This window comes from Eptesicus fuscus, chromosome 13 (assembly GCF_027574615.1).
Source record: "Eptesicus fuscus isolate TK198812 chromosome 13, DD_ASM_mEF_20220401, whole genome shotgun sequence".
Classification (NCBI taxonomy): domain Eukaryota; kingdom Metazoa; phylum Chordata; class Mammalia; order Chiroptera; family Vespertilionidae; genus Eptesicus; species Eptesicus fuscus.
The window spans coordinates 68,563,680-68,581,195 of NC_072485.1; the positions used below are offsets into that span (position 1 = coordinate 68,563,680).

At 46.8% G+C, this 17,516-nt stretch overlaps 1 protein-coding gene across 1 annotated transcript in view; it reads right to left on the reverse strand.

Annotated features, from left to right (window-relative positions):
• CRY2 (cryptochrome circadian regulator 2) overlaps positions 1-7,968 on the reverse strand; it is a 29,998-nt gene extending 22,030 nt beyond the window's left edge. Inside the window, exon 1 of the mRNA XM_008146774.3 lies at positions 7,727-7,968. Coding sequence (XP_008144996.2) covers positions 7,727-7,944 — 218 coding nt within the window. The 5' untranslated portion in view covers positions 7,945-7,968. The remainder of the gene's footprint in view (positions 1-7,726) is intronic.
• Between the last annotated feature and the right edge of the window lie 9,548 nt (positions 7,969-17,516).

Sequence of the window (17,516 nt, forward strand, 5' to 3'; positions counted from 1 at the left end):
CGGCTCGCGAGCCACATGCGGCTCTTTGGCCATTTGAGTGTGGCTCTTCCACAAAATACCACGGCCTGGGCGAGTCTATTTTGAAGAAGTGGCGTTAGAAGAAGTTTAAGAAGTTTGGCTCTCAAAAGAAATTTCAATCGCTGTACTGTTGATATTTGGCTCTGTTGACTAATGAGTTTGCCGACTACTGAGCTAGGCAGAATCAATTTTCTGAGAAATTCCATCAATATATCTTATAATATGTGTTTTACTTTTAAATAAAATGAAATTAACATTTTAAATAGATAACTATTTATATAGTTCAAAGTTCAAGGCACAAAAGGGTATAAAGTAAAAAGTTCCTCCCCCTGAGTCCCTAGGAATTCAATTTCCCTCCCCAAAGGTGACCAATGTTATCAATGTTATTATATAACTGCCTTGCATTTTAAGTGTGTTTTCTTTTTAATTCCCTCAACACATTTTGAAGGGAAATATTATCCTCGTTATAGATGAGGAAAATGAGACACAGAGAGGGTAATTAATTTGCTTAAGATCACAATTATTAAGTGACGAAGCTGGGATTGGGGACTACCAGTCAAACTGTTTTCTTCTCTGTCCCCCATTCCTAAGGCTTCTTAGTGACACAAACACTGCTCCAGGAGCTGAGATTCTGCAGGCCCTCATGTGTTTGCAGTCCCTCTCTCTGACAAACACAAACCTAACTACAGGCAATGCACTGACATTCTGATCTTCCTCAGGAACTAAGCCCTGACCTGACAGGTCAGACTCTTGCTATCTACCCCTTAGCATCTCCCACCCATCTCTGACAACAATGGGAATCGCCAGATTTTATTTTGAGCACAGCAAAGCCCTGTGCCTCTGGGCCAGCACATCACATACCCCATCTATAGACACATAGTTGGGGTAAGGAACTCCAGATACACAGCGACTGTTCCCAGGCTGCCAACTAGAACCCACCCTCGCTGCGGCCTCTGATGTCAGCAAGCAACACTCCCACAGGGTGAATGCCACAGACCCACATTCCAGCAGGAGCTGAGTCCAAAGCATCATACTAGACAGACAGCGTGCAGAGACGCTCCAAGGGCTTGTGATGGGAGACTGATCCCCACGGGGTTGCGATGGGAGACTGGCTGAACGGTGTGTATGAAAACCAAAAGCTCTGCCTCTGTGAATTTCTGTTTTTAAAAAGCTGACACCCTCAGAAAGGAAAGCTGAGAGACGAGTGACGCACTTGCATTGGCCTCCTCCCAAACCTCACCACTCCTCTCAGGAGGAAAATAAGAAAACCACGTACATAGCCTCATGCCACCTGAAACCTGGGCCCTGCTGCACAGAATGCCTAGAGATAACTGGTGACAAATTACACAATTACACAACCCCAGGACAGACTGTCCTCCATCTGGGGCTCCCAGGAATTTCCTTGCCATGCATTTTGGGGGCCTCTCCCTTCACAGCCCACCAGGTCACCTAGAACTTTCACTTGAAAATGTAAATAAGGCTGATATGCACATTTGAAAGCTATCTTCTAGCGCCTTCTATAGAACTTTATTTCTAGACTTCATGTACTAAAGGAAGAGATTCGTGGCAATATCTCTTAAATATAGATAACCCCATGAGAGTCCTTTTCATCTTTGACAAGAGATATCTATAGCTGAGGCAAGGAGCAGAAGGCCCAACTCTGCTAATAATGATGATAATAGCAACAATGAACATTTAAGGAGCATTTTCAATAAATGAAGCACTATTCTACTTGTTTTACATACATTACCTCATTTTACAGATGAGAAAACAGGCACCAAAGAGAGTAAGTAATTTGCCCAACTCAGACCTAAATAAATGGGTCAGCATCTACCTTCTTAACCACCAGGCTCTGCTGCCTCTTGCCAGGACTCACTGCCTGAGCACTGACGCTACGCTGCCCAGGACCTTTGCTCCCAGACCCTTGCTCCTCTGAGGATCAACATCGTGACCCACTCAGAAGCTTGGTGAAATGCAGACTCTCAAAAGCTCCATCCCAGACCTCCAGGATCAGAATCTGCATTTTAGCAAGATCCCTGGTAAATCGTTTGCACATGAGAGTTTCAGAAGCTCTGTTCTAGAAAACAGAACCTTATAAGGTGCCTATCTTCTCTTCTCATTTGTTCCTACTAAACTTTCTCTCTTTGGATTCTGGTTTCTGCCTCTGCTTTGGCATTCTAGAAATATTATTACTTTCAAGACCCTCTTTCACCAAGAGCTGCAGGGCTCCTCCAGGAAGGGAGGCCTCAGGATGGCCCCGACAGGAGGCAACAGGCCTCTAGGAGCCCCAGCCTTCAGGCAGCTATAGCACCCCCTTTGAGGCTTGCCAGGTGACAGCTTTGCATAACACCAAAGGAACCCGGAGCAGTGCTGCTACTGGACAAATGCTCATGGGGGCAGGTGTGCGCACAGAAGGTTGAGCCTTCTGTGCTCCCTTAGAGCCTTCTCTCCATCTGGCCAGTTTCTCTTTATTTCAGTGAGGGGGTGCTCTAAAGAAAACTGGCCTGGGCTTTGGAGATGGCAGTGCTTGGGCTGGTAGCTCACCCTTGGCAGCTCCAAGCTGAGCTCACATGGCCAAAATTCAGGGCACACGGACCTGTGTGAGCAGTTAAAGCTCACCCTTTGGATCAGACATGTACAACTGAATTACATTACATAAATGCTCTGAAACCAGAGGCAGACAGCACTGGAGAAAACCAAATTGGCATTTCCAAAAATATAGAGAGGACCCTGTAATTCATGACTCCATGGGGCTAGCCCTTTAGATAAGACAGGCAGATCCTTGGGCTGAGAATGAGACAGCAGATATTTAAGGAAGGCCTTCCTAGAGATGGCAGATTCTGTTGGTGTTGCCAGGGTTATGCCCCATGTTGGGCACCATTAACGCTGGGGTTCTTGTCCCAGCATTAAGAAGGGGTTCAGCAATCTGGAGAAAGGCTGTGCGTAGATCAAGCAGGAGTCCAGAGACGAAAGATAGTTTTGAAAGGCATTGGGGGTCAGAGGAGCTTCGGCTAAAGACTCTTTGTCTCAGGACCCCGTGCTTTTTATTAATACAATTTGTCCTAAGGCAAGGTGGAGATAATACACTTCAAAGGGTAGGGTTTCAAAAGGTAGGGTTTACAGAAGCATTGTCAGATTGGGGAATAGCCTACAGCTGTTCAGGTGTTTGGCCAACAGGAGGCAATAACACGTAGATTAAGATGCCCTGAGCTGTCTGGCAGTTAACAAACATCCTATTCAGGTTTGGGGGAGATGCTTTTTAGCTGTTCCAACATGTAATTACATATGTGACTCAGCCCTTGTTGAGCCCCCAAGCTTCATCAACCTTTTGATAAAACTCTTGTAATTATGACATGCTGGAATTGGCTCCCAGCAAGATTCTGTGTTGAGGAGTATTTTATTTGTTAATAGGAGGAGATAAGATGATAGTGAATTCTTTTTTGGGTCCAGGTCACCCTGGATCAAGTTTCTCTGCTTCAAGCCAAGTTTATGTAACTACGATGGTATGACAGGCTCACTCAATCTGGATACAGAGAATATTAATAGACATTAATTTCTCCTAAGTAAGAGAGCTTATTAACCCCACAGAAAGGATAACACAAACTCACAACTCATATCACAGATTGATCTCTAAGTATCACTCAGTTAAAAATATATTCATTCTTTCCTAATTGCAAAGAGAAAGATGAATCTTTTCATCTCTTTTGGACAAATGAAAACATTTCCTCAGCAGCAGAACCTTAAAGTGACATGCCCAGTACCAGTGCAAACGGCTCAGAGAAAAATAAATTTTCCCAGCAATAGACTATGGTTCTCAATTCCCTTCTTACTGACTGAATTCCAGGGAAGAACCACCCACGTCGCTGACAGCCCAGCAGTGTTAGGTCCCAGTGCTGGGAAGAGAGACACATTGTTCTCACTGGGCATTCTCGGGAATTCGCAGTTTACATCATTTATTAATTCTGAGCCATGTGGACTGATACTCTATTTCTACCAACTCCCTCTGTCCCAAAAACTCCTGACTGTAGGTGCAGCACAGAGCCAGGGAGAAAATGACTTAAATAAAAAGTGAGATGAATTGTTGCCAGCACCTACCTAAGTTGCATTAGGGAGAGAAAGGTATATTACAAGGGCCTATTTTGAGGACCTATTTTTAAATCTAGAAGCTGCTCACAGCCCATCTTTTTTTCCCTTTCTTTTGTTCTCACTGCAGTACCTCCTTCCAGATGCATGGCAAAGGGCTGCCATGGCTGGGTGGCTCAGTTGGTTGGAGCATCATCCTGGACACCAAAAGGTTTTGGGTTCAATCCCCGGGGCATGTACAGGAGGCAATTAATAGATGTTTCTTTCCTCTCTCTCTCTCCCCTTTCATCTCTCTCTAAAATCAATAAACATACCCTCAGGTGAGAATTAAACAATAAAAAGGCTATAAAGGATTTAGCCAACTAGTGCTCAACAAAAGAAAGTCCTGAGACACAGCTACAATTAGCTCATAAGCTTCCCACTACCACCAAGGCAAGGAGTATGCTGGTCCTTTTCCTACACTAATAAATACACGTATTTCTTGGTTGCCTGTCTCTGTCTTCTTTTACTCTTAGGAAGTGCCATTCATGGTTATTTTAATCTGATTCATCTGCCCAAAATGCTGTGAAGGAGGCAGTGTAGGAGGTGCAGGAGGACAACAGAGATTGTGCCACCCGTCCCCCACTCCCGCCCCCCGCCCCTTTTCAGATGGCCCAGGGCACACCCTTTCTAAGGAGGCTTCTCAGAGGCAGCAGCTGAAGTGTTTGCAGAGCTAGGATGGCAGAGCTAGGATGGCATGCTGCAGCACAATTCTCCCAGACCACTCCCAGATCCAGAAATAGCCACCGGAAGATTCACACATTGCAGTTATGCAGAGATATTGCGGGCTCCATCACTCCCCCAACCCCCAACCGTGTGCATAAAGCAGTCTGCAGCTCTGCCCTCCACCTGACTATGGGAGCAGAGAGTGTGGTTAGGTGGGGGTAGTAGGAGTGTTTCCAGGCCCCGGAGCAGTTACCATATTCAACTTGCTTTGTATTATTTCACCTGTTTCTTCTGAATGCCAAAACTAAAGACTTCCTGCCAATGCATTGCGACATTTACCAAGTTCCGGAGCTCAATTTGTGGTTCTCTAGTCCAGTGCTTCTCAGGCTTTGCTGCATGCGAGAGCCTTAAAAACCCTAGTGCCCAGGCCATACTCTAGAACAATTAAGTTGGAACTGGGGGAAGAAGGAGCCCAGGCATCTTTTAAGGATCCTCCAGTGATTCCCATGTGCAGCAAGACTGCTCTAGTTCATCCTCTGTTTTTATTTATTTCATGACATTTAGTTCTACTAAATTACAGTTGTTTACTTGTCTTCCTCCATTAAAATGTCGGCTCCAGAGCTCTGGACACCACGATGCTTGTTCACTGCTGTGTCCCTGGTAGCATCTAGAGCCGTGTCTGGTACTCATTAATTGCTCAATTAATATCTGCATTGCTGCACAGCCTCTGACTGGACTCAGGCATCAACTGCTATATCCTTTTCTCTTTTCAGTGGCTGGAAAGCACAACCACAAAAGGGTCACCCACAAAAATCCATAAATACCTTATTCCTAGCAAATCTGAATTTAATCAACAAGTTTTTGTTGTTGATTTTTAAAAATATATATATTTTTATTTATTTCAGAGAGGAAGGGAGAGGGAGAGAGAGATAGAAACACCAATGATGAGAGCGAATCATTGGTCAGTTGATTGGCTGCCTCTGGCACCCCCCCCCCTGGGGATCAAGCCCAACACTAGCCACACAGCTAGGGGCTGTTGTTGATTTTTAACCTCCACTACCACAAAGGAGCAGGCAGTCCTATGCAATGACCCCTACAACCCAATAAAACAAGGAACTCCTCTGTGACAATGTAACAAGCAGGTAGCCTTATTCTACTGACTCTGCTCCGGTCGGCACACTGCCGCAAGAAGACAGGCAAAGTCTGAGGCTTGGTTTAATGTCCATGGTAGGGATGGCCGTTTGAGGATGTTTGTCAAACCCAAGCCCCTATCTATGGAAACTGGAGCAGAGGCAGAGCAATAGAGCAGGCTGAAAATGGTGTGGGCAGGCTCTCCGCAGGACTGATTTTAGTCATTCCCTCTACATAAATGGGGCAGGAGGGGGCATTTCATAGACAAACTGCGAGGAGCGCTTACTCTCTTGGAAGGGCACACACCCTGGAGAGGCAAGAATGGCGGTCTGAGAGCCACTGTATCCTGGGAATAATCCTGCCTATCAGGGCAACAAGGCCACAAGCAAACATCCCCCAGCACAATGCAAACAGACCAAATGACTGCTGAGAGACATTTTAAAGAGAGACTGGTACACAATGTCTCAAAACTCCTTGGCTTTCAACACTGGTTACAAAGAAAACACATCTACCTCAGTCACTCCTTTCCCATGATTCTGTGGACTCCATCTCCTGGGAGTCATCAAAGAGGGCCTTTGATATCACAGCTTTGCTGCTCCCTAATCTTAGCGCATCAGTTATTAAAAATCTAACCCATAGTGGTTTAAATGTCATTTAAAATCAATCTAATGAGGAGAGGCAGGAGGAAGCGATACTTTGGTTCCTTTTTTTTTTTTAATCCTCACCCAAGGATATTTTTTCCATTGATTTCTAGAGAGAGCAGAAGGAAGGAGGGGAGAAATGGGGGAGGAAAGAGGAGAGGGGTGGGAGGGAGAGGGAGGGAGAGAGAGAGAGAGAGAGAGAGAGAGAGAGAGAGAGAGAGAGAGAGAGAGAGAGAGAGAAACAACGATGTGAGAGAGACACATCGATTGCTTGCCCCTCTCTGCACGCGCCCCTGCCTCGGCTGGGGAACCTGCAACCAAAGCTCATTTGTGCCCTTGACCAGGAATCGAACCCGACACCCTTTGGTCCGAGGGCCGAGGCTCTAACTACTGAGCGACCGGCCAGGACTGGATCCTTTTTTTTTTTTTTTCTTTTCCTTTCTTCTAGCAACCTCCTACTGCTCTCAAGCTCAGGACACACTGTGCCTCTCACTGAGTTGTTTGTAATAAAGGGGAGACCGGCACTGGCCCTATTTAATGCTAAGCCAGAGTCCCTAGACACCTTCAGAGGCAGGACAGTTTTGCGGGAGGGAAGCCAGGATGGGTGAAAGGACAAATGCAAACAAACCAGAGGCTTAGAAATGACCGCCAGGAGCCCAGCAATGGGCTCTTGACTTGAAGAATGCCATCATCTTTGTGCCATAGATCCAGAGACCCGACCCAACCCTCACGCCATAATTTCTATCTCCTTTCCTCCCCTCCCTGAGCACTAAGAGCGCTGGTGCCCATCACTGGCTACAGGACCGTGGGCAGGTCAACTCTGTGTGTCTCGAAGGCTTAAGAGTCTCATCTGTACAGTGGGGGTCATGACCTCTGTCCCACAGGAACGTTTGGGGCCCAAAGAGGATAACACCCAGGGCGGAAGCACTTTGTCAGAGGTCCAGCCCTGGGCCACCCTCCCAGGCCACTGGTGCGAGGACTAACGGCTTCCCTGGTCCCGGGTTCTTCTCTGGAGACGCGTCCCTCTCCCGGCCCCACCTCCCCCAGGCGGGGCCTCCCGGCCGGCCGTGGGAACTGGCACTGGCGGGCAGGGCCTCTCCCTCTTGGGGAGCCCTCCGAGCCCGCGACCCGACCCCGGGCCCCCTCACCTCCATCTATTGATCCCGACCGAGGAAGAGGCTGCGAACCAAGGGTCGAGGATGTAAACGCAGCGCACACAGCGCGCCCCGCGCACAGCCGCCAGCAGCGCCGGGTTGTCGTGGAGCCGAAGCCCCTTGCGGAACCAGTGCACCGAGGAGGCGCCCTCTGTGCCGGCCGCCGGCGCCGGGGCCGCTGCTGCTGCTGCCGTCACCGCCGTCGCCGCCATCACTGCCCTGACTACGCTGGCCGCTGCCGCTTCGCCCCTGTCAGAGCTCGGGTTCCCGCCCCGCCCAGTGACCTATGACGCCGCCGCTAACTTCCTGTGTCCCCGCCCCTCGGGCTCTGAAGCGTCTCTGCCATTGGCTGAGAACCTCCCGCCGGGCCATTGGTCCACCGGCACCAAGTCAGGCCCCGCCCCCTCACGTTCCCACCACGTGTCCGCTGGCCCGCGAGCGGCGGGCGGGCAGGTAGGGTGACGCTGGCTGGAGCTCCCCGCGGAGATCTGGGCACGGACCGGGCAGAGTCTGGAGGGACAGCGGATCTCTTGTTCAAGGCCTGTCGCTGGAAGAAGCTGCCTGGACTTGGGCGGGGGGGTGTGTGGCGTGGGGGGGGGGCGGGGGGAGGGTTGGGTTGCTGAAAATGACCTACAGAACTGACCAAACCTCCGGCCCGCGTCATCAAAGTCGTCATCATTATCTACCGCAATTACATCATCTACAACCGTCTACCACAGTCACCATTTACTGTACTGAGCGCATTTTATATGCCAAACAACGTGATAATCTCCTTATACATACGGTCTCATTTACTGCTCTCATCCCAGGCCAGTTGTGTTCATTCAACAAAGCACAGTGAAAGAGTTGTTATTCTCATTTTACAGACAAGTAAATTTTGAGGCTGCCGTAGGTTGAGTGACTTGCTCAATATTATTGTGATTCCTAATCTTCTGCTTTTACCCAGAAAGCTCTACTTCCATCTGTGCTGAGCAACTTGACATTTACAAGTGGCCTGGGCTGAGGAGGGGAGGGAGTGCCCGGATGGGCGGCAGTAGAGGGCTGGGGAGTGGAGACTGGGAATGTGGAGGATGTGGGTTGAGACAGTAATTATGCCATCAGATGAACTTACTTTCTTCTAGTTCTATGTTTAGTAGACCCAGCGGTACCATTGTGCACAAACACTACTGGAATTTCCTGTGGGGTTTAGAGAGGTGAAGGACACTGTGGCCACTCCTGACCCGGGGGGCCAGATGGAGCCCTATTATTCTTTTGGAGGCTAGCACTGGGCTTGCTGATTAACTGACAATGGCAAGAGAAGCATATGAACACCTGCCATGACGTGTTGATGGTAGGCTAAAATGGTCTGGCCATGTTGGAACTCTGGGGTTATCAAGTGGAGGACAGTGTGTTTTCATTTTGGCGCTGTTGTGCCCGTGCTTGGAACCCCTCCTGATCCTGGGAATGAGCAATGAAGACGTTTAGAAATTCACTGCCATTGATTGGCACCACTCTACACACCAGAGTGTCATTTTAATCCTAGGCTCCCGTTCCTTTCCAGGGTTTTGCACAAGCTGTTCCTCAAGCCTGGGTCACACTCCCCACCTCACCTCCTTTCTAATTCCAGTTTGCCCGATGTCACTGCTCAGTATAAATGTCACCTTCTTGCTGTCTGGTCCCAGCCTGCATAGTGCCCCCATCTCGTTCTCTGCTTCTTATTACTGGTCTTAGTACATAGTTCTAGAATTTCTTACTTGTATGTCTGTCCATTCGACTATAAACTCCTAGAGGACAGGAATCATGCCTTATTTACAGTTTTATTTCCAGGGTCTAGCTCAGTGCTTGGCACTTAATGGAGTGAAGGTTGAACAGGAATAGAGTTTCCGGTTGGCAGGAACCTAAAGGTTTATCCTAGTCCTGATCCTGTTCTTATTTTTGAGTCCCCTCTCCAAATGCTTGCTGAACAAATAGCTGCCACCTCTTGTCACTTTTCTTTTGAGGCTTTCTATTCCCCCTCTCCTATCCCTTTTCTTTCCACAAGGTTGATGGTCTTCTAGGAATGGAACAGAGAGTTTAGGAAGATGGTTATTCCCTATAGCTTCAAAGATGGGTACTCATCTTTTTCTCTTCTGCACTCCCATGATGCTTTCTCTATAGACAGTGACCTCCATGAGGGCAGGGACTGTGATTATCTTGCTCATCAGTGTGTTCCCAGCACCTAGTTTGGTACCTGACATGTAGTAGGTTTACAATAAATATTTGCTAAATACCATTTATCCCTATCTTATTAGGCTATCATGAGAGGCAGTGTTGTATAGTGGTTAAGCCCAACGTTTTGCACATTTGGAATGGCTGTGTTCAAATTCTGGTTCTACTTTGACTCTGTGTGACTTTGGTAAGATAGTTAATTTATCTCTTCCCCTCTTTCTTAACCTATTCAATAAGGATGATAACAGTAGCTAAGATATAGATGCATTAAGGTGATAGCTATTGCAGAATTTGTTTTTGTCTTCCTTGCAACATCTCACCCCTGGTCTTACACATAATGTGTGCTCTAGTAGTTACTGAGTGAATGAAAGATTTTACTCATTTGTAAGAAACACTCAAAATTATATTAATAATGAAAAATAAACAGAAGTAATCACCATCAATCCCCCAAAACAAACCAATAAATTATTTTTATCTTTATATTGCCTTCTAGACTTTGTCCACAAATGCCTTTTTATAGCTTTATTCAAAGCACAGGTGCAGTATTGCATGCATTTTAAAATATATTTTTTTATTGATTTCAGAGAGTAAGAGAGAGGGAAAGAGAGCTAGAAACATTAATGATGAGAGACAAACATTGATTGGCTGCTTCCCACACCCTCCAGACTGGGGATTGAGCCCACAACCCAGGCAGTTTTAAACAAAATATTGAGCATGTTCTAATTTGCTGAGTCATTGTCTTGAATAAGGATATCATTCATCAAGTTGATAAAGATGAATTATTTTATTGAACGATTACTTATTGCTTGGGTACATTAGCAGGTAACATTTAAGAAGCAAGAATTAAGTCTGGCACTGGATAGAATACAGGAGTGCAACGTCAACTTTTGGACTTTACACTTTAAAAGAGACATGGAAAAATTGGAGAGACCAAAGGAACGTGTAGATTGCTAAGGAGGTGAAATGTAATCGTGTGCAATTAAATCTTTGAGAGAAATGAGAATTGAGATTTGACCCCATAGCTATATACCTCGCTATTTACAAACATCTCTGTTTGTAGAGCGGTTGCATGAGGATGCCAAACAGTCGCTCCCTGTTTTCACTAAGGGTAGAACAAAGAATATAGTCTATGTTGGGAAGAGAAAGAGATTGAAGAAAGGACTTAGTGTAAAGTGTTTTAGGAATGAGAGAACTTAGCCGGGTAGTGGGAGGTTTCTTTCCTTGCTGAAAATGTTGAAAACGACAGAGATCAGTTGTTTGTCTTTTTGTTACAGTCCTGCTTGGAAACTGGATTAGGCAACTTTTGCATTCCCTTTGCACTACGTTTTGGGTAAATATTTGATGATTGGTTGAAAGGTAACTAGGGGTGGGAAGGAGGGTGTCCCTAGCGAGTCCAAGTTACCCGCGCCCTCTAGTGGTGGGACTGAGAAAAAGCGGCGGCTCCGACCTAGGCTGCACCCTTCTCCCTTTAGGTAAGCTGTACTAGTACACTCAGCAGAGTTGCGGCAGCGGCTTCCTATTTCCAAGACTTAAGGCGGAGAAACTTGAGAACATGGACCTAAAAGCCAGACTCCTTGAGTTCCATTTCCAGCTCCGCCTTTAACTAGCAAATTACGTACGTGAGCAGGTTACATAGCCCCTCCGTGCCTCAGTTGACTCATTCGTAAAATGGGGATGATGATGATGATAACAAGAGCAGCATGGTATTGGAGCAAGATAAATAGGCAAAAATCTCAGAATTGAGGATCCAGAAACAGATCCTCACATATGTGGTATTTTATTCACGACAAAAATGTCTGTGTAAAGGAGTAGGGTACCGGTGGTTTTTTCCTATAATGGCATACCAATCAGATATTCCAATGTAAAAATTTAAATTTGACCTTTATTTCAGAACATACAAACCAATTCCAGGTAAATGGAATTGATGTGAAAGGCAAACCAGCAAAGCTTTGAGAAGATTATAAATACAGGAAGACATTCTTGGAATGGACAAAAAAAATTCTTAAGACATGGAAAGGAAAAGATGGATGTATTGAACTACAGTAAAATAATGAACTTCTCTTTATCGAAAACATTATTTGAAAAGGCAAACCATGGAATGGAAGAAGATAGTGGTAGCACACAATTCTTAAAGATCTCAAAACCAGAATATTTAAAGAACCTTTACAAGCAAAAAGATAAGACAGGCAACCCAATATGAAACTTGTTAAAGGCCAGAGACTTGAACAAACTCTGTCTCCTTCCTCACAAAGGATCTGGAAGTGGCCAATGCATTTGTCAAACATCCAGGGAGGAGGCAACTTTGGCTCGGGTTGGACGCTGGTAACCTTGAGACAAGGGCAAGTGAGTACTTTTCGGATCTTTGCCACAGCGCACTAAGAGTGTACAGGATGTTCCTTTCCAGACCAGGTGTGGCCACAGGACTGTGGGCCAGTGGCTGGTGGGAGGGGGTGGGGCTGGGTGCCTATGCCCAGACCCCTGGGGATGCTATCACTTAGGAAAGCTGCAATCAGTTCTCCCCTGGGAGGCAAGGTCCGAATCTCGACTGTTCTAATAAAAGCAAAGGCGTGAAAGCAAAACCTGGGGAGGAGTGTAGCCTTTCTATACCGTTTGACTTTTAAAAAATACACATTGTTCAGTTTGTGGTTGGTCAATTAATATATTTCTCCAAAAGATGTTAGGTTAACAAACTAACTTTTTAAAAAATGCCAAGGACGCCCTAGCCGGTTTGGCTCAGTGGATAGAGCATCGGGCCCACGGACCGAAGGGTCCAGGGTTCAATTCCCAGTCAAGGGGTACTATGTACCTGCGGGAGACAACCAATGGATGTATCTCTCTCACACTGATGTTTCTCTCTCTGTCTCTCCCCCCCCCCCCCCCCGCCCCTTCTACTCTCTCTAAAAATCTATGGAAAAAATATCCTTGGGTGAGGATTAACAAAACAGGTTGCAGGCTCCATCCCCAGTGTGGGGCGTGCAGGAGGTAGAGAGAGCTGGGTAGAAAAACAAACAAACAAACAAACAAAAATGCCAAGGACAATGGCATTGCCTAGTCATCATTCAAAGTTCATGCTGAACCTCCATGGCAAGGGACTTCCTATCCAGGGCTCTGTTATTATTGTTACTGTTATTGTTAACTATTCTTGTAATCCTCCAAAGCAAAAGCAACAGCAGAAGCTTTCTAGATCCTGTCCTGCTTCCCTGCCCATTGGCAAGGACACAGTAGAGAAGGGTGGTTAAGCCTTTCACACACGCTCAGGGCCTGTACGTGAGTATTATAATCACTGCTGCTGGACAATGATGAACAGCCTTCCCGAAGCTTCTCTTCTGGGGAGGTGGGAAGACAAGGGCGCTTTAACTGGGATAGGCCAAGGTGCGCGAAACCATTAGCTCTTAGAGATGCTGCCTCCTTGGCCCCAGGGTTTGTGTGTCCTCAGCCTCTCCACAGATGTGGGAAGACTGCCAAGGAAGTTGTATGCTAAGAAAGAGATTGTGCAATGGTGGCCCGGGGCTGTCTAGTCCATGTAGGTGCCACACAGCCCACACAGGATTTTTATAAATTTGAGCCATTGTTTAAAAGTCAGGAGATAGCCCTGCTGAGGTGGCTCAGTGGTTAAGTGTGGACCTATGAACCAGGAAGTCGCGGTTTGATTCTGGTCAGGGCATATGCCCAGGTTGTGGGCTCAATCCCTAGTAGGGGCGTGTAGGAGGCAGCCAATCAGTGATTCTCTCTCATCATGGATGTTTTTCTCTCTCTCCCTCTCCTTTAATCTCTGAAATCAATAAGCATGTATTTTAAAAAATCAGGAGATTGCACATAAAGGTTCAAATTTCCAGCTTCTCTTGCAAAATGAGAAGTTTTGGCAATATAAACCCACACTCCCAAATGGCAAAAAAATGATGGGAACGGAGTCGTGTCTTCCCTGTTTAGAACTGTCCAGTTCACCGAGGTCCCCCTTCAGCTCCCCTTCCTCATTATGTTACTGGTTGTCCCCATGGGTGTTTCGTAAGGAGTTCACTCCTGTGGTAAATAAAATTTCATCTTCCCCATGATTGCAGCAGGAAGGAAGGAACAGAGATCCACTTAGCAGATGAGGGCAGCAGGGGTGGGCCCGGCTCCACCACCTCCTGCCAGGGCAGCTCTCTCTACCGAGCAGGCAGGAATGGTTCCCCTGGGCAGGCCTCAGAGCTAAATCCATAGGCCTGTGTGGCAGAGGTGACAAAGTCCCGCCATTCTTTGTGCTGTGAGCTTCTATCCGGTAATTGCATTAGCTGTTTATGTACCAGTCAGTGTGCTAAGTAAGCATGCATGCAACATGCATTGTCTCATCCAGTCATGGCACACCCTCTGGAGGAGGAACTATGACCATCCTCACTCTATGTATCAGGTAACGGAGGCTCAGAGACAGAGAGTCGTTTGCCTCCTGTACCATCGTGTTATCTCACTCACGCAAAGACCCCAGCCAACAGATGGCAGAACTGGGATTCCAGTGCAGGTCTCCCTGACTCCAAAGCCTAGAAGTTGGAAACTGGTGACCAGAGGGGCAAACTAGTTTGGCCAGCAGTGCTTTGGGAAATTGGGAAGTTCTGGCTGGACTTACTAGCCCCGTTTGCTATAGGCTCCAACAATACGGGTTTACTTGCACTCTTTCCTCGTGCATGTTACCTCCTGGCCTCTGAAAAAGGTGACAATTGTCATGTCCTCTGGCCTCCCCACAGAGTCCAACTCAGACGAGTTTGAGCTCTTGATTCCAGGACAGAGCTGGAGGTCTGTGCTTGTCTCTGCTGACCCCACCCCGCCAGGTTTTATGGGAGCTGAGAGCAGAGATCAGTGAAATATACAGTAGTTTTGAGTTCCGATTCAGTTTTATGACCCGAGCCTTAGAGGATAGGTTGGGTTGGTTCCAGGATCCACTGATCAATTGATTTCACTATTTTAAATAATTTCTTTCCCTTTGGGATTTAATCCAATGTGACCATGCTTTAAATCAGGGTTCATTAAATAAAGTCCATTTATGTCAGGTAGGGTTCTCAGTGTCTCACTTCCTTTTCTGGAGGAGGAGGGATCAGGACAATCCAGAGGGCATGGGACTACATGAGTGGGTATTAGGGCAGGAATTTTGGATCCGGGGCTTGGTTATTACACAGAGTAACCAGAAAGTCTAGGAGGCAAGGGTGGGTGGAAGTCCAGAAGAGAAGGTCACGTTGATCGATACAAGGTGAGGGAGGAAAGCCATGGGCCAGGTGAGAGGCTGGGAGGGTCAGGAAGCACGGCTCAGGGTGGAAGGCAAAGAAGAATATTGGTTGAGGTTGAAAGTGGCAGGTGCCCAGGAGCTTGCTCTGACAGGTGCTGTTGGGTGATAGGTTCAAGTGAAGCTCTAGCTGGGCTACACCATCCCGTTCTAGTCATGGGTTCTTAAGGCTTACAACAGGGCCACGGTAACCACAGAAGAGAAATGGTGTGCTAAGCCAGTTAAGGTGTTTTCGGCTGCAAGGATGGAGTCTTATATAACTGGCTGGTCCTTAGTAAGCAGGTGAGGGGAGGGAGAGTAAAAAACTGGGCAACTGGCCATCATCGACCAAATCCTGACTGTTCTGGGCTCATTGCTGAGGAGGTGGTGGTTTGACTTTTAGGGCTGATGGCTGCAGAGGTTGTGGGTCAGAGTTCTGTTGTCAATGTCCGTTTGAATACTCAGTCTCGCAGTGTGCAGAGAGGGGACCCAGCTGTGTGATTTGGGCACACTGCTAAATTCTGTAGGCCTTGGTTTTCTCATCCATGAAATGGGGTTGTTAATAGTACCTGTCTCAGATGTTAATATATGGCAAATGCTTACAATAGCACCTGGTGAGTAGCCAATAAATGTTAGCAATAATATTATTTAATATTTAGTAATATAGTTATAATGATATATTTTATAATAAAAATTTTAATCATAATAGTAATTATTATTTTAAAAAATGATGATGGCCCTGGCTGGTATGGTTCAGTTGGTTGGGGGGCCCTCCCATGTTCCAAAACAGCAGTCGCCAACTGGTGGTCTGTGGACCACTGGTGGTCCGTGAGGTCCGAAAGCTTGGCAACCGCTGGTTTAAGGAAACCTTTGGAGCAGCGGTTGCCAACCGGTGGGCTGCGGACCAGTCGTGGTCCATGAGGTACAACCACGATGCTGCTCCAAAGGGTTGCAGGCTCGATCCCTGTTGGGGGAATTTGGGAGGCAGATGATTGATGTTTCGCTCTCACGTTGATGTTGCTCTCTCTCTCTCTCTCCCTCTCTCCCTTTCCCTTTCTCTCTCTCTAAAAATCAAGATTCTCTTAAAAAAAAAAAAAAGATGATGATGATGGTACTCAGTGGAAAAGGCACTGGCCTGGGAGGAGGAGGGTTCTGGGTTCTTCCCCATCACACTGTGACCTTGGGCAAGTCAGATATGATCTGAGCCTCAGGCTTGTCTGTGGGATTTGGGGCTGGACTCTGATTTTCGAACTCATTTCCAGCTCTAATGTTATAAATTCCCCCACAGGTGCAGCCACAGCAGTACCCCCCTTCCCTCCCACAGCTGTCCTCCATGTAAACTCTCAGCACAGCTGGGCCAGGTGCTCCAGTGCAGCAGGCTTTTCGGTTCCCATTTCAGCTGGTTTCAGGTCCTACACTTAGCCCCTTCACAGGAACCAAGGTTTGTGGTGGGGGCGGGGGCGGGGCTGGGGCTGGGCTAGGGCTGTACCGGGTGAGGCAGCTTCCCCACCAAAGAGGCACTGTGGAAAGCCTGTCAGACAGGAGGGCCAGGAGAGCTGAGTACCACACTCTACTTTGTCATTGGCGTATCGGGCAAGTCATTAGACCCTTTGGGACCTCAGTCTTCTCATCTAACAACTAAAGTTCATATGTTGATTCCTTCAGTCATGTTCTCTCTTAATTTGGAACAACTTTCTCTTCTTTCACATGAGTAGAAAGATCAGAAAGATGAACTGATTTAGCTAAGCCCACACAGCTCGTGATTTGAATCATCTTTTACCCAAGGCCTAGTCTCCTTTCATCTTTAGACAAAGGATTGAAAGCCGTAGTTTTATGATTGAGAAGCAGACTGCCCAGGTTCGAATCCTAATTATTAACTCTGTGACTTCAGACAAATTACTTACCCTCTCTGTGCCTTAGTTTTTCTTATCTGTGAGATGGGATATGATTATTATACCCCCACCTGGTTGTTATGAGGATTAAATGAATAAATGTTTGTAAAGCACTTTCAACAGTGCCTGATATCTAGTAAATTTATTTAGGTGTTTGCTAAATTAATAAAATAGCTCCCCTGCCAATTAAGGCATGATCTCGAATATGTACAAAGCACTTTTTAAAAAAAATAAATCTTTATTGTTCAGATTATTACAATTGTTCCTCTTTTTTCCCCATAGCTCCCCTCCACCCGGTGCCCACCCCACCCTCTGCCCTCCCCCCCGCCATCCTCATCCATAGGTGTACGATTTTTGTCCAGTCTCTTCCCGCACCCCCACACCCCCTTCCCCACTAGAATTGTCAGTCCACTCCCTTTCTATGCCCCTGATTCTATTATATTCACCAGTTTATTCTGTTCATCAGATTTTTATT